General features: G+C 36.7%; 2 protein-coding genes and 1 long non-coding RNA gene across 4 annotated transcripts; 1 reads left to right on the forward strand and 2 right to left on the reverse strand.

Moving 5' to 3' along the window:
• Positions 1-797: 797 nt before the first annotated feature.
• LOC147489429 (FAM210B-like protein) lies at positions 798-1,847 on the forward strand. The gene is made up of 3 exons (XM_086570972.1): positions 798-1,092; positions 1,223-1,411; positions 1,487-1,847. Exons 1-3 carry the CDS (start codon positions 853-855, stop codon positions 1,640-1,642), a joined length of 585 nt encoding a protein of 194 aa, XP_086427098.1. The 5' UTR covers positions 798-852; the 3' UTR covers positions 1,643-1,847.
• Positions 1,489-8,764, reverse strand: LOC147489430 (uncharacterized). Its single transcript, XR_015201162.1, has 2 exons — positions 6,574-8,764; positions 1,489-1,851 (listed from the first exon to the last, which is right to left on the reverse strand). It is a non-coding gene; the product is annotated as an uncharacterized LOC147489430 (long non-coding RNA).
• A 668-nt stretch (positions 8,765-9,432) lies between these two features.
• LOC147489431 (transcription factor E2FA-like) lies at positions 9,433-16,378 on the reverse strand. Of its 2 annotated transcripts, none has more exons than XM_086572641.1 (14): positions 16,006-16,378; positions 12,991-13,180; positions 12,714-12,770; positions 12,503-12,588; positions 12,332-12,420; positions 12,180-12,231; positions 11,932-11,984; positions 11,801-11,851; positions 11,650-11,698; positions 11,460-11,525; positions 11,288-11,364; positions 10,547-10,778; positions 10,040-10,106; positions 9,433-9,944 (listed from the first exon to the last, which is right to left on the reverse strand). In XM_086572641.1, exons 1-14 carry the CDS (start codon positions 16,177-16,179, stop codon positions 9,808-9,810), a joined length of 1,380 nt encoding a protein of 459 aa, XP_086428767.1. In that variant the 5' UTR covers positions 16,180-16,378; the 3' UTR covers positions 9,433-9,807. The 2 variants fall into 2 exon arrangements, with proteins under 2 accessions (XP_086428767.1, XP_086428766.1); XM_086572640.1 differs by having other exon boundaries at positions 11,288-11,367.
• Between the last annotated feature and the right edge of the window lie 10,215 nt (positions 16,379-26,593).

Raw genomic sequence — 26,593 nt, forward strand, 5'->3', positions numbered from 1 at the left:
TAAGCCCAAAGCTACATAGTGTATTTTGACTATTTTCTCCACTCTTTTTCTCATGACCGTGTTAAGACTTAAGACTAGGATAGATATCGAATCGTTGTCTTTGAATCATCACTGATTTTATGTACAATAGTTTGTTGCAATTTTTTCTTTATGAGGTTTGTAGGTGAAGTTACAATGCATTACCGACCTGTTGGCACCTGATAGCTGAAAATTTATATCCCAAGTTGCCAACAAGCTCAACAACTAGTATTGGCTTTCAAGTAGAAGAATCTCGTGAGGGGTTTATCAACTAGAACCCGGCCTATCTACTCGTCTAATCGTCCATACTGAATTCTCATGCACAGTCGTTAGTACTCAGTAGTCATACTCATAATGCAGTTGGCACCTTAAGACTAAGGGTGGAATTTGCTCGGCTCGTATAATTTCGATTCGAGCTCGCTCATTTAATTATATAAGCCGAGCTTGAGCTCAAATTTATACTCGTGTAACAAAGGAATTTGATGAAATTCGGCTCGTTTAGCTCAAATAATATCTTTGTAGTGTAAAATAATTGAGCTACTCAAGCTCGACTCGTTAAACTATATGAGCCGAGCTCGAGCTCACCTTAAGACTCGTTTTTACGACGCACACGCATACACACGCACGCACACAAATTGTACAAATCATACACTAACCACAAGCACAACACTTTTTTGGTGCTCAACTCCATTTACAAGATAAGCCCAATAGTTTCCAGCCCAATTTTCATTACAATGAAAGCCCAAGGGTAAAAATTGAGATAAATAAGTAGCAAGTGTTTTATGATTCTTTCTTTGAAGTTGAAGATAGATAATATTTTTCTTTTAAAGAAACATGGCTTCATCTCTGCTTCACTTCCACCCATATTCTTCTTCTTCTTCTTCTTTATTGAAAAACGAAAACTCCCCTTTCTCAAAACATGCTTCACTTCCTTATTACAAATCCTCAAAACCCAATTTGAAGAGTTTTAAAGTTAGAGCACTTAAAGAGAAAACAGAGGAAACTAAAACCAGCAGCTCAACTTCTTCAGAAGAAGTTACAGAGAAGTTTGGCCTTGAAGCTGGCTTATGGAAGGTATTCACTTCTTACCCATTCTTTTTCTTTCCACTTTTATTGTATTTGGAAATTTAAAGTTTGAAACTTGAATTACCATAATTTGGGAAAATAAGTAGACTATGGTTCATGCCTCATTGAATACATGCAGATATTCAGCTCTAAAGAGGAAGGAAAGGACGGCAATGGGGAGAAGTCGAAGGGTGATCAAGCTAAGGAACTATTGGCAAAATATGGAGGCGCATACCTGGCCACCTCAATTACTCTCTCCTTGATTTCCTTCTCACTCTGCTACATTCTAATCAGTGTGGGAGTTGACGTCCAAGCACTGCTGCACAAGGTATAAACATGAAAACATCAGTAAATTTAGTTGGTCTTGTTTAATGTCCTCAGGGCTAATGATTTGTGTACCTAGGTGGGAATCTCGGCTAGTGAAACTGGGGAAAAGGTGGGAACTTTTGCCCTTGCATATGCTGCACACAAGGCTGCATCTCCAATTAGGTTCCCTCCTACAGTAGCTCTCACTCCAATTGTCGCAGGTTGGATTGGAAAGAAAAACCAAGAGGAGTAATCCGTATAGGATAACCGTTTACGCATACTACATTTGTATATTTTGAGTTTTACGCATACTACGGCCTTGTATCTTTAGTCGTGTTTCCCACATTTTTTGTGTATGGAATTATAGTTAGCACGAAAACAATCTGGCACAAAACAAGAAAATTCAATAGAGTGAGTGGAAGACTGAAATTCGCAATAAATTTATATGGGTTGACAGTGCACCTAAAGTTTTTTTTTTTTTTTTTTCGATTGTAAACTTTCCTTAAAACTTAAACTTTGACCAGAAGTTCTACATTGTCATGCAGCCAACGAGGTGGAGGGCTAATCCCAGCATACTTGTTGGCCCATTTAGCTACCTGATTCGCTTCTTTATTACAATTCCTAGCTATCCAAAAGAAATGAACCAAGAAGGAGTCATTTACTGCATGATCATTGTTTCTTGAATCTGATTGTAATTGTCTTGAACTCCATAGAAAACTGTTATCTTTTTGCGGTAGAGCTTTCATTAATCTTTGGTTATCACCGAAAAGTACCACCGATTTGAAATCAGTAGTCTCGAAAGCAAGAAGTATGGGTTGCAACACCTTTTACATTACTTTTGATCGCACTTTCGCTTTGAACTTACTATAAACCGCACCAAGTGTGCTTCCATCTTGTCGTTTGCATCATAATTGCCGGGCCGCTCCTCCACTGCTTTTTGTCTCATAGGCTCCATCACAAGAAACCTTATGTCACTTCACTCTCTTCTCATTGAACTCTATTTCTTGAGCATTACTCTCTACATTTGTATGAGTTACCTTTGTTTGGTAAGCTTCAAAGACTCTTCTTGCATGAGAGTGTGTGTGACCATAGATTTCTTGAAAGCTAAATTCTTTTTTTTTTTCAAACCTAATCATATTTGGGTTTTCCAAATCGCTTAAAAGACATAGTGCATAGGTCTTTGCATACCGACCTTCCAAGTCCTCTTTCTTCAATCCCCATTCTAGCAAGGAATCTAGTGTCAGCTTCTAACATCTTTCTTTTCTCGCTCTCGATCATTCTTTGTCCGAGAATAGAACCCATCCAAAGTGCTCCGCCCATTCACATCCTATAAAGAGGTGGTAGTCTGTTTCAATTTCTTTTTGACAAAAAAGAGCAAATGGCATCTCCTTTGAATTTTTCTTAATAAAACATCTCCCAAGAGTCAATCCTCCCATATATAGCTTCCATAGAAATAACTGAGTACCGTGATCTATATCTAGCTTCCATATTCTTCTTATAGTTCTCATAGCTTACTTTTTGAGCACTCTCCCTTCTCAGTTTCTCTTATAAGCATCTTGTAGGCTGATTTTACTGTAAGGATTCCTTTGCTATCTCTCCACCAGATGAGCTTATCTTGAGAGGTGGGATTTACTTCCTTGAGGTTGATGCATTCCACGATTGGTTTGGGAAACAATTCTCCCAACCTATCTTGATTCCAATCTGTTGAATCATTTTCTAACAGATGACTTACATGTGTACTATCATCCACTGCCGAGAAAGAGAAGTTATCAATGACATGGTCTGACAGCCGGATTGGTTTATTGTTAAGGAGCAACCAAGGTTCAGTAAAAGTATGTATACTATTACCATCTCCTAGTTTCCACATGTATCCTTCCTTCACTGAGTCCATACTTTTCACAACTCCTTTCCAGAAATAGGATGTAGGTTTTTTTTTTCTAGATGTGTCTTGTGAAATCATTTCCCATTGATATAAACTTCTGAATGTCTTAGCCCAAATAGAATCAGGATCATTTATCATTCTCCAACTCTGTTTTGCAAGCATTGCCATGTTCATGTCTCTTGCTCTTCTGAATCCTAAGCCTCCATTCATCTTTGCTTTGCATATGAGGTGTGCCCGCATTTGAATTTGCATTGCCATTCCACCAGAAATCCCTATTGATCGATCCAACTTATCACATATACTAGTAGGTAAATGATACACACCCATAGCATATATTGAACTGCTTGACCCAATCGCTTCAACCGAGTTGTTTTGCTTGTGAGAGAACCTTGGCCTTCCATCCTCGTAACTTTTTTTTTCTCAGAAGTCCATAGATAAAATCTTGCCCTTTTTTTTTTAAAGAAAATTGGCACACCCAAATACTTTTCTTTTTCCATGAATCTTCTCACTTTCCATTTTCTAAGAAAACGTGATGTACATTCCGACCAAGAAAGCACTAGACTTCATCTTAACTTCTTGAACAAGAAAGATCTTGAAGTATTTCCTTCATGTTACCTGGGCTTGATTCAAACTTGCCAATACTATCAAATCATCAAAGATATAACAAATGATTGATTGGAGGAGAGTTTTTGTCTTAAAGCTTCTTTTTCTTCTAGCTTTTTCCAACCGGTCTTGACTTTCAGAACAAGAATGAATAAATATGGAGACAAGGGGTCTCCTTGCCTTAGACCTCTTTGAGGAAGAATGTGACTCAAGGGTGAACCATTTAAAAGAACTCTATATGATACTGTCTCTAGACATTTTCTAATCATAGCTATCCATTTGTTACTGAAACCAAGCTTTTCAAAAACTTGATATAAGAACTGCCACTCCACCCTATCAAAAGCCTTTTTCATATCCAATTTGAGAGCTAGCCATCCTTGTTTCTTCTTTTCCATTCTACTCATGTGATGGAAAATTTCGCTTGCCAATCCTATGTTGTCACCAATGAATCTTCCTTTGACAAAAGCACCTTGAAAAGGGGATATTATTTTGTGTAAGAGGGCTTTTAATCTATTGGCAAGGAGTTTTGAAATGATTTTGTAGGTGAAGTTGCAAAGACTGATGGGTCGAAATTTTGAGATGTGGTCTGGGGAAGGGATTTTGGGAATCAAAGTTATAAAGGTTTCATTCAAATCAGGTGGGAGCATGTTATAAAGGAAGAAATTCTTAACAGTTTTGGTGATGAGAGGCCCTACTATATCCCAACAACTTTGATAAAACACCCCCTGAAAGCCATCAGGTCCTGGTGCTTTAAGGGGGTGTAACTTCTTGACAACATGCAGGTATTTTTCCCAAAATATCATTTCTCGACTTGTTATAAAAAGTTTGAATAGGTTAAGAATAGAAGAATCAGTTTTTGGGCTATCTTGCTAAAAGATCGCTGAAAAAGAATTAACCACTCCACTTACCTCCTCTACCCTTTTCCAAATCCCTTGTTCATTTTGAGTTTATCTATCTTATTTTTCCTTCTCCTATATAAGTGGAGATATGAAAAAACTTCAGATTCCTCGTGATAGTCTTTTACCCAATTTTGACTTGACTTTCGCCTCCACATGCTAGCCTCTCGCTCAAGTAACTCTACCAACTTGGATTTCAAGCTTTGAATCTTCGATACTTCCTTTCATTCATGTCCCGGTCATCAACTTCTCAAGCTTTTGTTTTTTAACATTTCTAATCTCAAAACCACATTCCCAAACTCTCTCTTGTTCCATACCTTTAGTTTCTCCCTTGTATGCTTTTTTGTTTTACGTGCTACATTCTCATTTTCTTCTGAAGTTCGTGGGAGTTGTCATCTCTCAACCACATTTCATAAAATCTGAAAGGCTTCTTTGTGATTGGCTCGGCTTTATGTAAACTTATGAAAAGGGCAAGATGATCGATGAAACATTTGTGATGTTGTGACTTTAGCCTGGAAAAAATTCCATCCATGAAGTAGTAGCTAATGCTTAGTTAACCTCTCCATTATGTGACTTCCATATGCTCTATTATTGCACCATGTAAATTTTGAACCTCTGTATCCTAAATCAACCAATCCAATGCCATTTATAAAGTCATTAAAGTCTACCATGCTTCAGCTTCTAATATTATTCCCTCCTTCTTTTTCATCTAAACTTGTTATTGCATTAAAATCCCCGAAAAGAATCCAGGGGTCGTCTATATGATAAGCTAAACTTGTTAACTCATCCCAAACTTTCTTCCGATGATGAGAAATTGGTTCTCCATAGACAAATGTAAATACCCAAGATGATGATACAGAGCCAAGATTTGTAACTTTGCCTGTGACATAGTTCTTTGTTGCTGCCTGTATCTCCACATTACAATCTTCCTTCCATAGAACTGTGAGACCACCTTTTCTTCCATCCGCTGGTACTACATGACTACCTTGATATTTTAACTGCTTCCTTACTGTTTCCATTCTTGTTCCTGTTGCTTTAGTCTCAGACAAGCAAATGACATCCGGATCGTGGGCAGATGAGGTCCTTTACCAAGAGGAGGTGCCCATCCCCGACAATTTAAGGCTATCATGCCTAAAAGTTACCACCTAGTGAGCAAAATATGCTCTTCCAAAAAGGGACCTTGATCCCGAGCTTAATCAGCTCGATAAAAAATGGAATCACCGAACACGTAAGTTACTTGTACACCTTCCTTTCCCGAAGTTTCAAAGAAAACTCCCCGGAAAGAAAGAACTTCACATACTTTATCCCTTATATCTTCAATCAAATCTCAATCTAACCCGCCACAAAACCCTTTGTCCGAAGTTAGGAAGATAACCAAGACCATCAATAGTAAGACTAAAGTGTCTATTAGGAGAGAGCAATCCAATAATCAATCTTATTTTGGTAATCAATGAGTGATTTGTGAAGATGAAGATACCTATAATTGGAATGGAGTTGGGATTTTTTGCTATTATCCACAAACTACCTCCCCAAAAGTGTCTTCTCTCCCAACAACAACACAATCAAAGATACAAACCAATTGAATTAAGGTGATGATCTTCCATAAATAAACCCAAAAGAAGCTAATTTGAGGATTTGGTAGATTTTAGTTCTTCCTCTTGGAGTTTATGAGTCGCAGATGGATCTCCTTCACCACTTCACTAATGATGAGCTAGTGAAAGTTATCGGCGGAATTTCAAAACTCAGGTGGACTCAGTTGGAACTCAGGTGGACTCCTAGTCTATTGTTTTGTATATTGTGCACCTAAAGTTCGGACTGAGGTACGCTTTAAGGTGTTCCATGGTGGTATTGGAATGGGTTCCTGAGTACTCGGAGTTCCTCTGGTATTTGAACAGACTGGCAGCTTCAAATCATTGCTGTAAGAACAGAAAAAGGTTGTGCAGGATAGTACATCTATCACAATTCACAAGTTCACAACTGCAATGTTCCTTGTCGCTAAAACCATAAATAAACATCATTTCATTGCATCCAATTCAATTCTGAACTGATCTAATAGTGAAACCAAGGTTTATTAGAATATATCATATATGTAAAGTCTCACGTTTCTATAAGTATAGACATCCATATCTAGTAGTTTCTATTACAATGTCTTAAGTTAGTATAAATATGAATTCCAACTCAACTCAATCACTCTAACCCTAATCAATTTCTCTCTCTCTCAATCAATCAATATTATTTTTCATTGTTTTCTTTTTGATTTCTCTCAATATATCAATGTCACAATTCTCCTAACATCACCACTAACATGCAATTTAACATAGTATTAGAGCGTCAGGTTCAAATCAAATCAAAGTTTAGTGGTATGTTAAGAGAGGAATATCTCAAAATCAATATCTATCAAAAAATTAATTTTTTTTTTCAATTTTCAATATTCAATTCAAGTCAAGTCACAAGAAGAAATTTTTCTATCTCGATTGAAGTTTCAATTTTTTTTTCTGTTCGCAGGTTTACTATTTACCGCACTGTTCACCGATGGTACTATTCATCGTATTGTTCACCGACACTATTCACCGAAACTGTTCACGGGGGTAATGTTCATCATCATGTTCTAGGCACTTTTCAAGGTTCCGCAATCTCTCGTCTCATTATTCTCCATGGTTCGAAGTCAGTATTCAAGTTATGCAATCTCTCTGACTCCATACTCTCTCTGTTTCGAAATCAGTATATAGGGAATGCATGCCCTCTAGAATTGTCCTTGTCAAGGCGTGCGCGCTCTTCTCGTTGTTCTGTATAGGCACGCACGCTCTCGATTTAGCCTTGCTCAAGGCGTGCCCGCGCCCTTCTCTGTATCCTACTATCTCATTATATAGGCGCGCCCGCGTCCTCCTCTTTGTATCTCGCACTAGTTGTTCAGTTTTGTTGCATGAGGCGCACGCGCTCGATTTAGTCTTGCTCAAGGCGCGCCCGCACTCTTGCCTAAACATTCTAAAAAATATTCGAATCGAAGTGGATATACAGGTCTAGTTTTTCGTATTCTTCAGAAGTTTCTCCTCGTCTCAACTAAAATGATTTGGTAGAATTCCTGATTATTGGTTGGCTGATAAGTTCTTTCTTTTATAAAGGTTTGACTCCCTTTCATGTCATGGTTTTGAGTTCTATGGTGTTTCACTGGATTTCTGTTTTAGCCTTCTTATTGAGGAGTTTCCCATATGCTACTGTCATTGATGGTTTAGCTTTTCAGGTTTTAATTCATTTTATGCCGTAATGATGCCAGGTACTCAGTATTAATCTCTCAAGTTGCAGTGACATCATCACTGCACTATTCAATTTTCATCAATCTCTCAGGTTGCAGTCACATCATCACTGCACTATTCAGATTCATCTCTCAAGTTGTAGTCATCACACAGGTGTTTTGTTTCTAGTTTGTGCCTGTGGTACAAGTTCGGTTTTCAAGTTAGGCCATTGTCTACACCGATAGTTTCACTTTCCATAACATCTCGTCTCAACAGTTGTTTGAGTTCTTCAACTAAAAACAGTTCTATGCGAAAGGGAGAGCTGTATTCTTATCTTTTCTTTCTTTTGTCATTCAAACTTTTATTTGCAAGTATTCATTCTAGCTTGAGGGGGAGTATTAGAATATATCAATATTAGAATATGTCTTATATATAAAGTCCCACGTTTTAAGTGTAGACATCCATATCTAGTAGTTTCTATTATCATGTCTTAAGTTAGTATAAATATGTAACTCTGGGTAGAGAATTCCAACTCAACTCAATCACTCTAACCCTAATCAATCTCTCTCAATCAATCAATATTATTTTTTATTGTTTTTCTTCTTGGTTTCTCTCAATATATCAATATCACAACTCTCCTAACATCACTACTAAGCATGCAATTTAACAAGGTTTGACAAGTGATCCAGAAAAACTTGGAAAGCAAATGTGCAAGACTTAAGGTTGTATTATTAGTACCAAAAACTATAGTTAGTATTCATTTGAGCAGTTTCATTATCTGCCCCGCCGGCCCCACCCTGATCCCATGATAAAGTTCTGGAAAGGAACATTTTCTTGCTTCATCGAGTCATGAAATAAAATTTAGGTAATTTTCCATGTTTTTTTTTGGTAACTAAGACAACTTTGGATAGGAATTATATTAGAACGGATATAGCAGCAGAAGCACTATAAAAGTTACTCTATGCTGATCAAACCTAGTGCATGTTTTAATTGAAAAACGAACCATATGAGTGAACTATACTTTTTTTGAAGTGCAAACTATACTTTATCAACCGCTTTGCAGGTAATTTCATTCCAGTATACCAGTTAGGGTATGGAACTTTGGGTTAAATCAATAAGCTGGCGCTACCTTCACAAGTTAACCTGAACAGCACTAAAAATTTCCTAGTCTGTGGACAACACTCATGCAATCGGCCATCTCGGCCTTCAAAACTACGTTTGAATACCCAGTCATGAAACTGGCTTTCAATCACTACCAAGTCCCAACAGAAGCATGTAGTTACGATAAACGATAGTTTTTCAGAAGATTTCAGATGCGTAGTATCTTCCTCCACCATGATGGCAGCATAAGCAAAGCGCAAATGGATCATTATCATGTATATTATGTTAAGAAAAGATTGCTACCGACTGAAGCCCATACATGACTACATCCCACAAAAATCAATGACACTTCAATCTAAGAGATCCACCATGTAACTTTCCACAACCAACATAAATTGAACTCGTATGGAAAATTCAGTACAATATACAGTACACACTGAACAACAGCTATTCTAACTTAACTCATTTCTGAATGAGTACTCTTTCTGAATCACAGAATCATATACATTAGTCATCCTACACTAAGGCGGTACCTTATAGTACTCTAGCTTCTTTCTGTATTCTCTTCCGGAAACATCCAGCTTCGGAGCCCATGGTCATCGTGAATCACTCTCGCGTTGATCAGTTATTTCTGGAGATGGATGAACATGATAAATTATGACAGTATGGAAACAAAATTCTTCATTCAGTTCATCAAAACTCATTATCTAATATTAGAGTTTGCCCCAGATGGCACTTCAATAACACCAGAGGGTGGAGTTTGTGCTCGTGGTGTGCTAATATCAGTCATCAAAAACTCCTCAGGGTTTAGTGCATTTACGCCACCCCACTCAACCCCAGCTACAGTCAAAGTCAAGTTATTCAAAATCACAGCAAAACTACATAAAAGGAAAACAATGACGCAAGTAAACAAAATATTAATGAAAAAAGGATACGATCTGTCTTCCACATATCAGTGATGCTCACTCCAGCATCCGACAGAAGCCAGTAATCCGCATCACTCTGGAAAAAGAATAAAAAAGATAACAAATTGCTAACATTAGTGAACTTGATGCATGTGAGTTCCTCTATTGAGTTAAGAATTTCCTTTTCAACAACTCAAATTGGTACTCATTCACTGATTCACATATGAGGGAGAGAGACATGAATCTTTCCAACATGACCACAACATGGCTTGCTCAAAAAATTTAACTCTCAAGCTTTGATGGATCGAAAAGTGAAACTTTAGCATTCTTAATGTGGTACCGCTTTTGACAAGTCATAGAAAAGGACTATGCTCATCCAGAAGCTTGAGTAAGTCTCAAGTTGAGAGGGAAAAATTAAGTCATTATCTAAATTTAATCAACCATCCCAATAAGGAAGCCTCTGTTGACAGATTGGTATGCTATCAGAAAACAGGTGTATTGATAATTAACCATGTCAACTTTGATCAATGGACTTACATCAACGTCTGAGGGGACAATTTTCATAATCCCACCTACAAAATCCTGAGAAGCATTAGGATCTGTTGACATCCTATCCATATCTTGTCCTTCTTGTTCCACTACTTCCCTGTTTTCCTCCCTTGCCACTGGCTCTGCCTGGTGTTTGTCATTAGACCCTGAACATAGTTGAAGGGGGATGCTTGGAGGTGCCTCAGCACCACTCTCTTCCTCAAACTTCTCCTCAAATTGACTTAAGTATATTAAACAAAACAAGCTTTCAGGATTAGAATATCTCAGACAGAGTATCATGTTTAAAAGTTGAGTTGTTGAAACAAATATTTCATCAAACACACACACACACACACACACACACACACACACACACACAGATATCAATATATTAATATTAAGGTCATACTCAATGTATTTTTCAAGCTCTATTTAAAATCCACATCATCTCCTATTAAAATGGGAATTCCTCCCCTATTGGAAACGGAAATTCTAGCACTTCAAAATTAAATCATCTATTGAACGGGAATTCCTCCCCTATTACACTTTTAAATGAAGTCATCTATTAAACCAGGAATTCCTCACCTATTAAAATGGGAATCACACTCCTAAATTAAGTCAACAGGATCCCTCCCCCTATTAGGGGGTTATTAGAGCTTCCAGTTAACGGGTTTTTATCAAGAAAAATTTCAAAATAGCCGGTGCATATTCCTTGAAGAAAATTTCTCTTATTAACATGACAGATGGTACCTGACAAGATAAACATCAATGGCGCCCATTGTGCTTCTTAAGACGATTCTGTATCTTCTTTGTGGATAGTCAGAAACCTGCTAAAACAGGGATAAGTTTCCGTTGTACATTAATGGAATATAACGTACAATGTCAAACGGGCTTTTTATTGATCTCCTCTTCTCCAGCATACCTCATCAGGATCTGGGACTTCCAAAGTGGTGCCATGTGGAGCTTTGATTGCAATCAGAGTCTCATTCTAGTAGACCAAATGCAAATAATGTTCTGAGAATGGCTCAAGTGAAATTTGCTACTTAATGGAAGTACATGCACTACATAAATAGCAAAGAATAAAACCAAGATATAAACTAAAACAATCTGACTTGGAAGCAGGGTAAACCCTTGATGTCCTCTTCTGTTACAAAAAGCCACCTAAAACAGTTCAAATATAGGAAGTAACTTAGAAAAACAATTAACCACCATATATATATACAAGTAATAATCAGTGCACAGATAGGAGAAAACAGTGTTTACTTTTGGCTGTTATCATCCTCACTAAGGTCCCTTAATCTTTCTTGCATTTCTCTGCGACAAACTGGAAGCATCAGAAATACCCAAGGTTTGAAGAGTGGCATATTCTAGAAAATTTGATTAAACAACTGAACCTTATCCGATCATCTAATCTGTGCTCCTCTATGGAAAGGTTTTCAATTTCTGTCTGCATAGAGAAAAATGACCACGGATGATCCAGCATTCTCAAATTATAGAATACCATTTCCATATTTCCTTTTAATTTAACAGTGAACAAGAAATTTGCAAATGATCCAATACTATACAGAAAGTAAAAACTGATTTACTCGAAGCACAAAATTTATACGAGTCATGTCATAATCTAATATTTACTTCTACCAACCTGTAAAACATTGGCAGCGTCATCAACTTCTCCAGGCCTTGAGTCAAGTCCCCTAATCAAACAACAAGATAAACTTAGTGAGCTTCAGTGATAAAAGGTATTCAGACTTAAAAAAGACAAAACTTTAAATTTCGAACATAAATCAAGATTACTTCCAGCGTATTCTGTTCTTTAGTTTCTTTTCTATGAGTCCTATTCCTTCAAGAACATTTGTTATGTCATATATCCGCCGCTTTTGTACCTTTTCAGAAATAAAAAATTAATCAGTTAGATGTGGAACAAAGGAAAGCAGGCCTATCAAAGTGATGGAGGTGAACACTCACCTCCAAAGTCTCAGCAGCTTTGTTTAGATCAAGAACACCATCTTCTGCGTGTTTGATCAAATTGATAAACTTTTTGGTCAAGAGACCTGCATGAGTCAACGCATACAGTTCATTCTCATTGTCTTGACTCTTGACACATTATGAAAGGATAAGCATGATATTCGGAGCGTTTTATTGATGCACCATCTCAAAGCAATGACTATTCAGTTACCTAAAGAACTGTCATATCGACAAGTACCAGCTGGAGTAAGATTCATGCCAGGGGAACCTGCAAGTTAACGAAAATATCTCATCAAATGTGTCCTCTAATTTCTTCTTCTGCTGTGAGACGTGAGAGTAAAATCAGCTATGCTGGGCCAACTGTCCAAGAGTAGAAGACCAGGCTGATATGAACAACCTTGCAGCTTTCGTGAAGCGCTGCTTGTAAAAATATCGAGAAAAATCTAAACACAAACACAAAAGTCTCTACATGAAGATGTACTTCTCACCAGCATTTGAGATGGGAGTTTGAGGCGCAGATCTATTGTACTTTGATACCTTTGGCTTGCTGTATACCCTTCCCCCTTTTCCTGATACAGGTGTCCGAAGGGGGCTGGTGACCACTTCAGTAAATCCAGCATTGACGGTCCACTCATTAGATTCAGCCTCATAATCTTCTGTTTCTGGCTTCCGCTTTAACTGCAAAAAGACACATTATTAATCATCAAGCTCTGAGGCAAAACAATTTTGCAGCTCAATGAATCATGAATAGGATGGCGCATAGGCAATCAACATACGTTTGCTGAAGCATGCTACTAAAGAAGCCAGAGGTTGACAGCTTCTTATAATATTGGTCTTAAATACGGTTCTGACTAAGCACGCACCATAGAAATTCATAGCAGATAAGCAAGTGGGCCTGCTGGTTTTAGCCTGTAATTTACCAGGTTTTTAAGTAGATGACTATAGATTGTTGAGGGACGGGAGTCTCGAATTCTCGACCTTTTACATAGAAACTTACAGCGCCAAATTTTAAAAGTGATACCTATATGCAAAACTAATCTAAATGAATGTACACTGGATTGACCATCCCCTATTTGCTATATTAAAGTCTCCAAATATCATGCTTAAATGCTTATTAGTATTCTGATAATTTAATCATGTTACCATGCTTGTTACTTTAACTAACTTCGGATCTGAGTATCTGAATAGTCAACATACAAATCCTAAGTATATGTGTCTTAGAACAAACTAACCAGAAGCTCTTTGCCAACTGTACAAGTAAAGGGATTGAAAACACGATACCTATTTCTTTTTCTCATTTTCCACATTGAACCTAAAAAAATGGTAATTTATAGGTATCAACACAAGTAGGTATGTGTTCTTATGTGCATATAGCCTTTTCTCTTTGTGCAGTATAAGCCTCAAGTAAGTACCATTAAAAGCCTCAACTTCCACATGTTGTTCTATAATGGGAAACAAAAACAATTGTTTTTTAAGTCCATAACATTATAGTATTATACTCAATTACTACATTTGATTAATTGTATCAGCTATGAAAAGAAATGAATATGGAAATCAGGTGGAATACTTAACAAATCACTGTCAAACTCAGTAATCTTAACTAATTACAGATGTCAGTCCTAACTTTTAAGGGATTAATTAATATCACCAAAGCAGAACTGTCTTTCTTATTCAAAAGTTTTATGAGATACACGTGTATCAAGTTCCATTCCCATCCTTCAGCACTTCACCTTCAGATGTAGTTTCATTCATCAAATTGTCGGTTAACCAGTAAACAACACGTAACGAAATAGGAAAGTTACACCAAGTAGTTCTTTGGGAATCCACTGAATACACTCTCAATAATTAAAGTACCTTCTCAAAAGAAAGCACAAGCCATTATGAATTGGATTTAAAATGATTAAAGTTTTTGCCACTTATAAAAACAAACCTAGAAACTTGGCACACTTCGACTTTTTTTTGTACAAACTGGGAGAGTCGTTCATTCCAAGGCATAAAGGTATATCCTCCTTAATCGTCATACAAAAGTAATAGCAAGAATCATTTAGCCCATTGATCTACCCTAACTGCAAGACTCCATGGTGAAGGTACCAAATATTGTCTACTTTCAACCTAGGACCTGAAGTCCATAGAATCGACGGAAGGACAGGCACAGTGCCAAGCATCAATCTGAAAGTATCATTACCATTAGCCATATTCAACCTCATCTAACAACTGACCTCCTAAAAGCAGATTTGGAATGTGCAGACCTATCTTGTTTACTTTATATAATACTCAATAGGAGAAAAGAGTTTGAAGAACCCTGTCACGATTAATTCATTTTCTTTTGCACGCAAGTAAGGAATTGTATTACGAATAACGAATAAAGAAATACAAGGATTTGGGGGCTTAGTGTAGCACCCCAAGAACAACCATTACAAACTAGGTGTAGTTTCCCATTAGGCAAAGCCTAACAGGTTACAACATTAGAAAACTTATAAATTACTAAGCCAAGCTGAAAGACCAATATAGGCCTAATGGCTCAGCTATTATGACAACCCAAGATGGATTAGTCTGACCCGAACTCCACTATCTCTACCCACAGTTATCCCTGTAAGCATCCAGCTCCTATGATTACGTTTCTGCAGCATGTAAAAGCTTTCAACTTCCTGATTCGAAAAGCTAATAGAAATTTCAAGTTCAATCGTGTAACCCTTCATTGCTTCAAACAAATTCAGTGATCTGATCCCAAACTCTAGCCTTCAAGACTTAACTTGCTGTCTCTAGTTCATACATCAAATCAAGAATGTGCAAAGCTTTAAAAAGCTGCTCAAGAAATTGAGACTTTACCGCAACTCCACTCATCAGTACTACCTATGATTAATTCACTCACTTTCCTAGACACAGTAGAAATCGGTGCTGGATCCTGTTACTGAGCTTGCAAAGGTAATCTTTCTAGTCAATAAGAATGCTCAATACATAGGAAATGATAATTCCCATACAAAAAACATAATGCACTAGTATTAACTGCTCGTTAACACTTTATACACACCACGTCCTAAAACTAGCAGGTTACAGAACAGGTCTTCAATGTCAGGTGTAAACCATCCAGATTAGGGTAGTTCAAACTATCATCGAACATGGTTCCCCGATGAAAACTTCTACTTTCTCAACAATCGAAGTTTAGACATAAGCTAGCAACGACAATATACTGTCTTAGTGTCTTATCAAAATACATCCTACATTTCCTCAAAATAAGAGCTTAATTGACCTTGCTATATCTAACCATATAATCTACACTTGCAAGGATAACCAGGATGTATCAAAACCAAATTGACCCAATTGAAAAAGAAGTACAAATTCCACATTTCTTCTCCGTTGACCAGGTATTCAATAAAATCGCGCCCACAGTCAAATTGAAAAAAAAAAAAAAAAAAAAAAACAGTAAAAACCAGCAAGCATTTCAACAAACAGTTATCAAATAAACCGATCTAATCGAAATTCAGCAAACTTAAAAGACTCACAGGAGATTTAACAACAATAGCTTCAGCTTTGTCATCAACTCCAGTAGCAGTACTACCAAACCGATGATAGTCATCTGGAAAAGGTGGTTTCATTGAAGAAAAAGGGAGCTGTCGTTTCATAGACTGAACCATTTGTCCACTACTACTACTTGATCTACCTCGGTTTCCAGACATCGGATTTTTATACAAATGTTGGATTAGGCTTTAAACCGATTTGATCGAATTCAAAGGGTTTGAGAGATGGATTGAAGAGGGGGGAGGGGGGTGAGGAAATTAGGGCAAAAATTGAATTTGGGGAAAAAATTATTAAAAAAAAAAAGGAGTTGAAAGTTAAAAAAGCAGAAAACGAGGGAACGCCAAAAAAATTTAGTTCGGATAGATATGGAGGGAAGACCCGAATAAAAATAAATTTTTGGAACATTATAATAATATATTTGGTAAGACACGTGTTATTATTTCTCTAATAAGGGACTGCTATTTTTCTCTTGTGTTTACAATACTTTACATAATCACAAAGTAATCGTCACAACCTAAAGGCAATTAAAATCGGTTTTTATAACTAATTAATCGAAGATTTAATCGGTTATATTGGATGTATATATTTCACACTTTTAAAATATATAATAATATAAGAGGGCATCTAGGATGCATCACGATGTATGTGTGCGTATGAATGAAAATCGTTGACAGTACTTATTTGTTGCAATACACACGAATTCTCTACCTATATGAGTGGCCCAGATGTCTGCGCATAGGTACACACCTTGTGCACACTAGTTTTTCGGATAATATAATTATACAAGATATTTCTAAATAGTTATTTGAGATGCAACAAAAAATATCAAATTCTCATAATTATATCTAATCAACTCAATTTTAGAGTACTACAAAAATGTCAAACACAACAATTATGTTAAATTTAAATAAATAAATAGAGAGGGAAAGAGATAAGAGATAATATATATTAGAGAGCAGGCTTTCTCTTAAACGGACTAGGGACATGTGTCTTAAACAGCTTATATAGTATCGTGAACAGCTTATATAGTGTATTGAACAAATTTTTTAATTTACGTTTATTAAATTTTAATTTATGCTTATATATGACACTATATAAGCTATGCAAGACATTATATAAGTTGCGAAGACACTGTATAATATGTCCGTAAACAGACAGTCCGTTTAAGAGAAAGCATGTATTAGAGAGATAGAACAATAATTTGTATATTTAACATTCGTTAATAGAATAAAATAAGTAACCTTTTAGTTTTGTGTGTTTATTAGGTTCCATTATTATTAATACGGTTTAAAAATACAATTTGTTAATTTTACGTGTTTTTTTTTTGTGGGGAACCGATATTTTCAATAAAAAAAATTCTCGATTTAGTGATAAATTAGTAATCTCGGCCGATTAATTAATCGGTCAATTCGGTGATTAAATCAGATCAGTGAGAAAAGTTTAAAAATCAATAAAAACTAATCGGATTACAAACGATACGCGATTAATCGGCGGATATAACCGATATTGATATTGATAGCATATGTCACAACTCACAACAAAGTTTTAAATGCGACCCAAGTGTATCAAGTATCAACTCCGATCCTCACGCTTTAAGCCTTTAACAGACTACCCTCATAATAATTAACATAAATCATCCAACCAATAACCTTAAGAAGTAATTCAAAAGTAAATCAAAACAAACTGATATAGGCATTATTTGGTTATTACAGCTTAGAATCAGTACCAAATTCAGCCATGACATGAACATAGCGAATGAAATTCCTTGGACAAATAAAAAACCAACTTAAATAACTTAAAATGAAATTTCAAAGATAAAATCTTCCCTAAAAGACTGCAACAACCGCCTAAGCAACATCATCAGACAAGCTATTAACAACATTAACCGTACAATTACAACTCAAGATAGCTACTACTGCTTCAGTCATGTTTGTCAAACATTGGACATCCGCAGCTTTAGTCTTTGGAGCTCCGTGTGCATCTCTTTGCTTGTTTCCTGCAAGCATAAATTGTCCATCTATCCTATTTATTAACAATAAAATCCGGACCACTATTTTGTACAATTTTTACTATAAGCACCATCAGATGTGAGCATCGAAAGGTTAGACATCATCTCATTTAAAGATGATGTTATTCCTATCCAGCTAGATGAGGTGGTAGATATTCAACAAATGTATCAAGTTTATTAAAAAGGTGTCTTTCTCACTGATTGCAAAATAATTATTTTGTTTTATAAAAACTTCATAGAAAAATAATGATTCTAACCATCCACTTTAAGGGATAAAGGGCTGCTTCACAAATGTGTTTGTCAATGGAGACTTAAGAAGAGCATTGTCAATATCTTCAACATCATTGTGACCTTTTTAAAGCATATATCTCTAGTAATCCAAATATCATTTGAAAACTACAAAGTTTATCAAGTTTTTCAAAAGCAAAAGTGCCTATCCAGTTATTAGTCTGCGTGTTAATAACTTTAATGTTCCAATTCCTCGTGTTTAGAAGTTGGTCCACTGTAATCAAAAGAGAACACTGACAACACATTTGACTAGTTTGACCATAGTTGACTATTACATCCGTCACAGTTAGGCAAGTTAATTAGCTACTATATATGAAACAGGTTTTAAGAATAATCTCCGATCCCTCCTCCTTAAACCGGTACATATGACCTCTCTTTGCACAGACAAAGTGATAAAAACCCCCTGTTTTTTAAAATGCAAAACCACAATCGCAAACTTACCAAAATACCCCTCCGCCCCTAAAAAGATCCATGGTCTCTCTTTCTACATCTATCCTCTTTCTGTAGAAAAGAAAAAAATAATAATAATAAAAAAAAAAACAACCCAAAAAACATAGGGATTAAATTTCTATCTTAAAAAAAATGAAATGGAAAAAAATGATAATAAATGATTGGAACATTAAAAATAGAAAGTGAATATGATTATAGATTTGTAGATCCAATACTTGTTACTTAAAAGAAACAAGATCTACAATGTAATGAATAAAAATCATTGTGTTTTTTTCAAAAAAAAAATTGTGGTTTTGCAAAACAAAAAGCTAAATACTTCAAAATTTGTATGGAAAATCTAATGCAAAAATAAATTTACACATGCAAATTGCTATGGAAAGATTATTAATTTACATATGCAAAAATATCTTTACATAGTCAAGTGATATGCAAAAGTAAATTTACATAACCAAATTGCAATGCAAGAAAAAACTATCTGTTACAAAACTTATATGAAAAATCAGTTTGTATAATAAATTTTATACTACGCAAAAACTGTTTTACATGGTATAATTATCAATTGCATACTGAAAAAAACATATGCAAAAATGTTTTTGCATAGTCAATTTCATATGTAAATATAAATTTGCATACATAATGTCTATGTAAAAATAAATTAACATAGTAAAATTGCTATGTAAATATAAACTTGCATACTGAAATTTTCATGTGAAAACAAATTTATAGTTATGAGATCTGCATAGACAAATCACTATATAAACATAAATTTGCATACTTAAATTTTAATGTAAAAACAATTTTACAAGTCACAACTGTAGAGAAAAATCATTATGTAGAAATAAATTTGCATACTACAAAAACGATTATGTAAAACCATATTTACATAGAGTCACGGGATCCACTGAGAAAAATCAATATGTAAAAATAAATTTGCATACTTAAATTTCTATGCAAAAACAAATTTACATAGTCACGATAACCTAATTTATTTAAATTAAGAAGAAGAAAAAAGAATTAATAAAGCAAAAATAAAAATTCACAACAATCAATCAAAACAAGAAAGAGAATGATTCTTCATTGTTTATTCTTTATTCTTTATGAAACCATGTTTCTTCATTGTTGAAAAAGTTTTTTTTTTTTTGCCAAACCTAATTTATTTGTCGCCGAACCTTGTTATTCTAATTTTAAAGTTGAATCGTGTTTATCGAAGTTGAATCAGTGTTATTCATCGTTTAAATGATGATAAATATGACACATTATATCATAAGGGTAAAAAATGAAGCAAAAAAATTGGGAAAATAAAGCATACAATGATTTTTTTTCTCCGAGAGATTATGTGGTATGGGCTGATGGGAGGGTATTTTCACATAATCAGAATATAAACTATATGGCCCTGTTTGGCAGTGTGGACAAGGAGTCCCTATCCATGAATAGGTGACCCGGTATACATATTTTAGTTGTTTAGTGTTTGGTTGGTAACAAACTTGAATACCGTATATAACCTGGTGAATTGCGCGAACACAAAAGCGGGTATATGGGAATCAAAGGAGATATGAGAGATACAGCTAATCTTGCTTCCCTAACTAGGAGAGAGAAAGTAAAATAACGAAAAAAGTAAAAGAAACAAAAGGTTTTTGTTGGAAAGTGGAAACCCTTGTCTCTAGTCATCTTCTCCACACTTCCAACTAGCTGCTCATCTTTTGCAACTCTATCCTCTCAGGTAAATATTTGTTTCTACACTCTTCATCTTTTCTACACAAAAGCGTAGTTCAACTATTCTATTTATAAGAATATATAAGGTTTCCAAATTAGTGTTTAACTAGGAGACTGTCTCTTGTTAAGTCTCATCTTGACTCTTCTAGAAGCCCCATGTTTCCCAAGTCAAATAGGTCTCATTTATTGACTTAAATAACAGAAAAACATGTTTAGGTTCGGAGTAGTAGTTAGAGCTCCGAGCCTAGTAGTTGAGCTCTGGATTTGGAGTTCATAGTTAGGAGTTGGTCATATGAACCTACTACTCCAACTAGTTCCAAAGCCCACGAATCTGCTCCGAACCTAGTAGTTGAGTTCTGGATTTAGAGTTCATAGTTAGGAGTTGGTTATATGAACATACTACTCCAACTAGTTTGAAAGCCCACGAACCTGCTCCTAACCTAGTAGTTGAGTTTCGGATTTGGAGTTCATAGTTAGGAGTTGATTATACGAACCTACTACTCCAACTAGTTCCAAAGCCCACGAACCTGCTTTGAACCAAGTAGTTGAGTTCCAGATTTAGAGTTCATAGTTAGGAGTTGGTTATACGAACCTATTACTCCAACTAGTTCCAAAGCTCACGAACCTCCTCTTCTTGTCTCACTTCCAAACCTAGGAAGTGAGAGGATTTGGACTTGAAGTGTGTTCTGGTACTTTCTACCTACACCAAAACCATATCCGAGCCTTAAGAAGATGCTGCCACATGTTACATATCTATTTGCTAAAATATGCACACACAGATGCCCAACTTTTTTATTCATGGGTTGTGAATCAAACCCTTAAAGAAAAAGGCTTGGTAAAAATGTATGCGACGTCTTATGCCTCGATTTTCTCTGTGGAATGTATCGGAAAAATTGTGCATTACTTCAGTGCAAGGAACTGTAAATTCGGACCTGCCATGACCATGCCCCGAACCTTTGTATATTAGGTCGAACTTAGTGGAAATCGGTCCTGCCGTGCCTTGTGATGATCCGGACTTGGTTAGATTAATCCGACCCATGTTTCACAAAGATCTGGACTTGGGATTACATTCCGGAACTAAACTTTGTGAAAGCCAGACCTGTCATGCCTCGTGTTTACCCGGACTTGGAATACTAGCTCATCTAAGGGACCGAACATGGTCACATGGCCCAGACTTGGGTAGATTTTACTAAGTCACCTTAACTCGGAAGTGTAACCCGGAACTGGACCTTGCAAAACTAGAACTTGACCCATAATTGATAAATCACTCAAAGCCCAGCACATGTCTTGCTAATCCATCCGGACTTGGTCTTATTTCCTTTTCTTTATACCCTTTGGCTTCTTTTATATTTACACCCAATATTATTTGTCCAGAGTTGAATTCACTCCATCAGGATCTAAACTTTTTGAAACCCGGACTTCACAAGTCTCGCCATGAATCAGACTTGGAGTCTTGGACAAATCAGCCCATATGTCAAGCCCCGAATCACTCATATGGAGTTGAGTTATACTTGTTCACGAAGTCCTTTTGCTTCTTGCTTGCTGAACTCCTTTTCCTTTTCTATTTGTATAGCATTGTTCATCTTTTGTTCTATCTCTTGTTACTACTATAAGTGGTTGAAGCTTTTGGTTTCCATTCAACATACCCAATATAAGAGGATTTCTTGAACAGGTACATACCTCTCTATCTTTGAGTGCTATAGAGACAGAAACCATAGTCTAGTAGATGAACCAGGACTGTTTGACCAGAGCGTGATTGATTTGCCACAAGAGTGTATGTTGTCGGGCTCTTTGGCAGTAGAGAGGGTCATTCTTAGCTACTTTGGTGGCTTGTTGGTGATCATGCGGTTGTTTGACAAATAATCAACGCTTTTCTACTTGCATTAGATCATCTTTCTTCAAGTTTGTACAAGAGGAAATTGAGGTTTTTTGGTGTAAACAGCCACGCCCTTTTCTTCAAAAACTAAACTGTCAAATCCGGTTTCAATCAGTTCCGGGTTTGCTAGTCAAACCATAACTTCCAGTTCCAGACTTATTACTTTGACCGTGTGACTTCCATATTACCAATCAATGTTGGATTCTTTATTTAGCGAGGCAGTTTCGGATTGTGTACCGAGCAATGTCATTTTAGGTTCAATTGATATAGCAGTTCCGGGTTATAGAGCAGTTAGAGATGTACCTATTTCGATTGCACCAACAACTAAGATTCCCACTTTTGATTGGAATATTATTCCATTCGGTGATATCTCGGATTTGGGAAAGATCCGTAACACATTTTCAATTTCAAAAGAAATCAAAATTGAATATCCATGGATTGCCGACCTTGGAACCGACAAAAGTCCCTTGATATTCCTTGGACTGCTGAAAGCTGGACTCCGACTCCCCTTGCCTTCGTTAATGGCAAATGCCCTCGAGTACTTCCAAGTCTCGATCAACAGAGTAATGCCTTGGTTTGTTCGCAACGTCACATACATGCACATATTGGGCCGAAAGCACAATATATTGGTGACTTGAGGAAATCGAAGTTTTGGTAGCCAATAACCATGTTAAGAACTTAAACAATCAGTTCTAGTGTTGGTCAGTACTCAGTATCAGCTTTGCTTGAGAACCAACACGTCCATATTGATCAAGTTAGTACCGCTACTATCACTGCGTATTCCCAAATCCAATAGCTCACTTATCAATGTCGGGCTCTTCAATCCACAAATTTCAGTTCCGAATCTAGTATTGGGCAATGCTATTGTTGAGGCAGTTCCGGATATGTCAAGTTACAATGTAATTTGGATAGGTTGGGTACTATAGTTGACAATGTAGTTTCGGATTCTTCCGTCCATAAAATAGTTTCGGGTTTGTTATTCTAGAGAACAGTACCGAACTTGGACTTTTTGTGTTCCTTATTAGCTAGGAAGTGGAGTTCCGAACTTAGACAAGTTCCGAACGTGGAGTTCCAGGCAAGCTAGGAAGTGGTGTTATGAACTTGGATAAGTTCCGAACGTGGAGTTCCAGGCAAGCTAGGAAGTGGTGTTATGAACTTGGATAAGTTCCGAATGTGGAGTTCCAGACTAGCTAGGAAGTGGAGTTCCGAACTTGGACAAGTTCCAAATGTGAAGTTCCTGACTAGCTAGGAAGTGGAGTTCCAAACTTGGACAAGTTCCGAACGTGGAGTTCCTGACTAGCTAGGAAGTGGAGTTCCTGACTAGCTAGGAAGTGGAGTTCCGAACTTGGACAAGTTCCGAACGTGGAGTTCCAGACTAGCTAGGAAGTAGAGTTTTGAACATGGAGTTCCTAACTAGCTAGGAAGTGGAGTTTCGAACTTGGACAAGTTCCGAACGTGAAGTTCCAGACTAGCTAAGAAGTGGTGTTCTTTTCTCCTTATTTGCATAAATATGTATACACTGATGCCACACTTTTCTCTTAGACGATGGTTGCACATTCGACCGTTGAAGGAAAATGACAAAAGTGTCAAATTATATTTTATACAAATTTGTATTCCGAATCTTAGAAAAACAAGGTTTTGTAGGAAAATAGGGTTTGCCCATGTGTCAATTCCTGTAAATACCTTTAGTTTTGTTAAGAAATAAGATTTTGTAGGAACGTAGGGTGTGCCCCTGTATTATTTCCTATAAAGTCTTTAAATGATCTTATATCTAATGCATAAACCGACACTTATAAGCACAAGGCATTAGAACTGCTCTTAGGAGGATAAAATCCAATCTAAGTTAAACTTTCTCCATCACACGGGGAACAACACATGAGATCTTTCACTCATCATCCCGAGAAAGCTTTCTAAAGGTTTTGATACAACTTTGCCCAACATATAGGATCTCTCACCCAACATTCAAAAAGTATCCCAGCAGAAAATTATAAAAGAAACAATGCTCATCTGAAAATAGAAATATAACTTTTATTGAGAATTGATTGGCATAGATCATGCCCCCAGTATAGTAGAAGCAGATCCAAATTTATGAAAATTTTGTCTCTTAGAAGCTAAGAGTAGTGTAACATTACATGTTAGCATCGAGATTCACCGTTGGAGGATATTTCATGAACATCTTGTTCCTGGTTAACTTCAAAGATATCCTCATAAGGATAAGTTAAAGTGGTATGTGGGGGTAATTTATTACTTCCGAACGTGTCATCAGTCTTTTATCTCTTGGACTTATCTTGATAGGAATTCCTGTCGACTAACTTGTGCTCGTGCTCCGACTGTGGTTCCTCGGACTTCCTATAATTATAATGACTAGCAGAGCTCCTACCAACAGGAGCGGAGGTGACATTGGTTATCACTCTTTTATGAGAAGATTCCCTATCCAATTTGGTCTTCTTCTAGTTTCGCATACTTATCGATCCGAGCTTGCAACTCTGTCATGTTCGTAGGCTTCTCTTTCTTCAAGGACATGTATAGACCAGAAGTAGGATCTAACCCCTTTCTAAATACCACAATGGCGAAGGTCTCATCGATGTTGTCAACATGCAATTGAACCTCGTTAAATCTTTTGGTGAAATCCCTAATACGATCGTCCTTTCGGATCTTCATGTCAAATAGTACATAAACGATTTTAATGTAGGGTCGGTTGCAACTGAATTTCACGATGAAATTGATTGATAGCACCTTAAACTCGTGAATGCTGCCCCTAGGTAGCTTCGTGTACCAGATGAGTATCGAGTCTGTTAAACTTGAAGCAAAATACCGGCACAAATAATGATCTTTCTTAGAAAGACCCACCACTGCTTGACGATAAATGAGCACATGAGAGACCGGATCTCCTTTGCCATTAAATGTAGAGAACTTCGGTGGTTTATAATCATGGGGGATGTATCCACTCATAACATGTCGTGAAAAAGGAGTTCCAATGTCTCCCTCAATTGCTGACTGAGCAACTAACTCATCCATCTTGGTTGGTTTCGAACCTCGCAGTCCCTCCAGTATTTGCGCCTTGACCTGTGTAAGAGTAGTCGATTCATGAATTGGAGTTCTCTCGTTGTTGTACCTCGGACCTGGACTCTCGTAGTTCTCATCTCGATAATAACATGGTTCCGATTCCCAAGATCGAGTGGAGGAGTTTGCAAAATTAGATCGGGGAACTGAGGGATTCCGAGGCAATGAAGGTTCCCTTGGAATTGAAAGTCTTCTTCGTACCGAGGGTGACCTTGATAGTTGTGGATTATGGGAAAACACATTTGGACGTCCATCCCTCGTACCTCGAGAACTTGAATACCAAGAGAAGCCAGTTCCATGTGAATTCGAGTGTTGGGTTGGATCCAATTCCGGATTATAATCCAAATCTGGTTGGTCGCTATGATACCCAACGAAGTAAGGGATATAAGGCGTAGGGATGTAACCCTCACCATGGTCGAGACTTGGTGGCCGGAACTGCCTCTTCGAGTTTCCATCAGTAGGCAACACCTTTGGAGGTGAACGACCCTTCTTCGTGCAGTAGTAATCTTGGAAAAAAATGCAAACGAGCCTCCTGTCGACCACGTTCAGCCATCACAACATCCATAATGGCTTGGTTAGTTATGGCAGATTAGGGAGTATCGTTGTTAGACTCATCTTCTTCATGCCTCTGTCCAAAACGATGATCTCCTCTACGTTCAGATTGTCTTTGAGAAGTAACATGTGGGGTTATTGATCTCGTTATTCCTTTTACTACTTTTATTCGCGTTGACTCTTGTAATAACCATGATTTTGAATCAAAGTGAATAAAAGAATTATTATTATTATTATTTTAAATAACAACAAACCCAAGAAAAATTGGTGGGTAGGAAAACCTAAAACCGAAATAATTTCGACTAAAAAATCAAATCAATTCTGTATGGTGTCCCCACAGATGGCGCCAATTGTGTGATAATTTTTCCTAATCTAGAAATACAAATATTTTGTTGATAATCAAAGAACAATGAGAAGTATTGGATCAAGAAGAAGAAGAGATATAGAAGATGATGAGTTGAACCACATTTTTTAATGACTGCCTACGTATCCTGTGAATGGGAATCAAACTCAAAGCGTAGTTAAACTATTCTATTTATAAAAATAAATGAGGTTTCCAAATTAGTGTTTAACTAGGAGACCGTCTCTTGTTATGTTTCATCTTGACTCTTCTAGAAGCCCC

Source organism: Coptis chinensis, chromosome 7 (assembly GCF_015680905.1).
Source record: "Coptis chinensis isolate HL-2020 chromosome 7, ASM1568090v1, whole genome shotgun sequence".
Lineage (NCBI taxonomy): Eukaryota > Viridiplantae > Streptophyta > Magnoliopsida > Ranunculales > Ranunculaceae > Coptis > Coptis chinensis.

Excerpts from the sequence above, each read along its gene's own strand:
- LOC147489431 (XM_086572640.1), bottom strand. The coding sequence starts at position 16,179 with ATGTCTGGAAACCGAGGTAGATCAAGTAGTAGTAGTGGACAAATGGTT. Across the intron at positions 12,771-12,990 it reads AACTCCCATCTCAAATGCTG|GTTCCCCTGGCATGAATCTT; the intron begins GTGAGAAGTACA and ends GTTAACTTGCAG. Across the intron at positions 11,368-11,459 it reads AAGTCCCAGATCCTGATGAG|CAGGTTTCTGACTATCCACA; the intron begins GTATGCTGGAGA and ends TCCCTGTTTTAG.
- LOC147489429 (XM_086570972.1), top strand. The coding sequence starts at position 853 with ATGGCTTCATCTCTGCTTCACTTCCACCCATATTCTTCTTCTTCTTCT. Across the intron at positions 1,093-1,222 it reads TTGAAGCTGGCTTATGGAAG|ATATTCAGCTCTAAAGAGGA; the intron begins GTATTCACTTCT and ends GAATACATGCAG. Across the intron at positions 1,412-1,486 it reads TCCAAGCACTGCTGCACAAG|GTGGGAATCTCGGCTAGTGA; the intron begins GTATAAACATGA and ends TTGTGTACCTAG.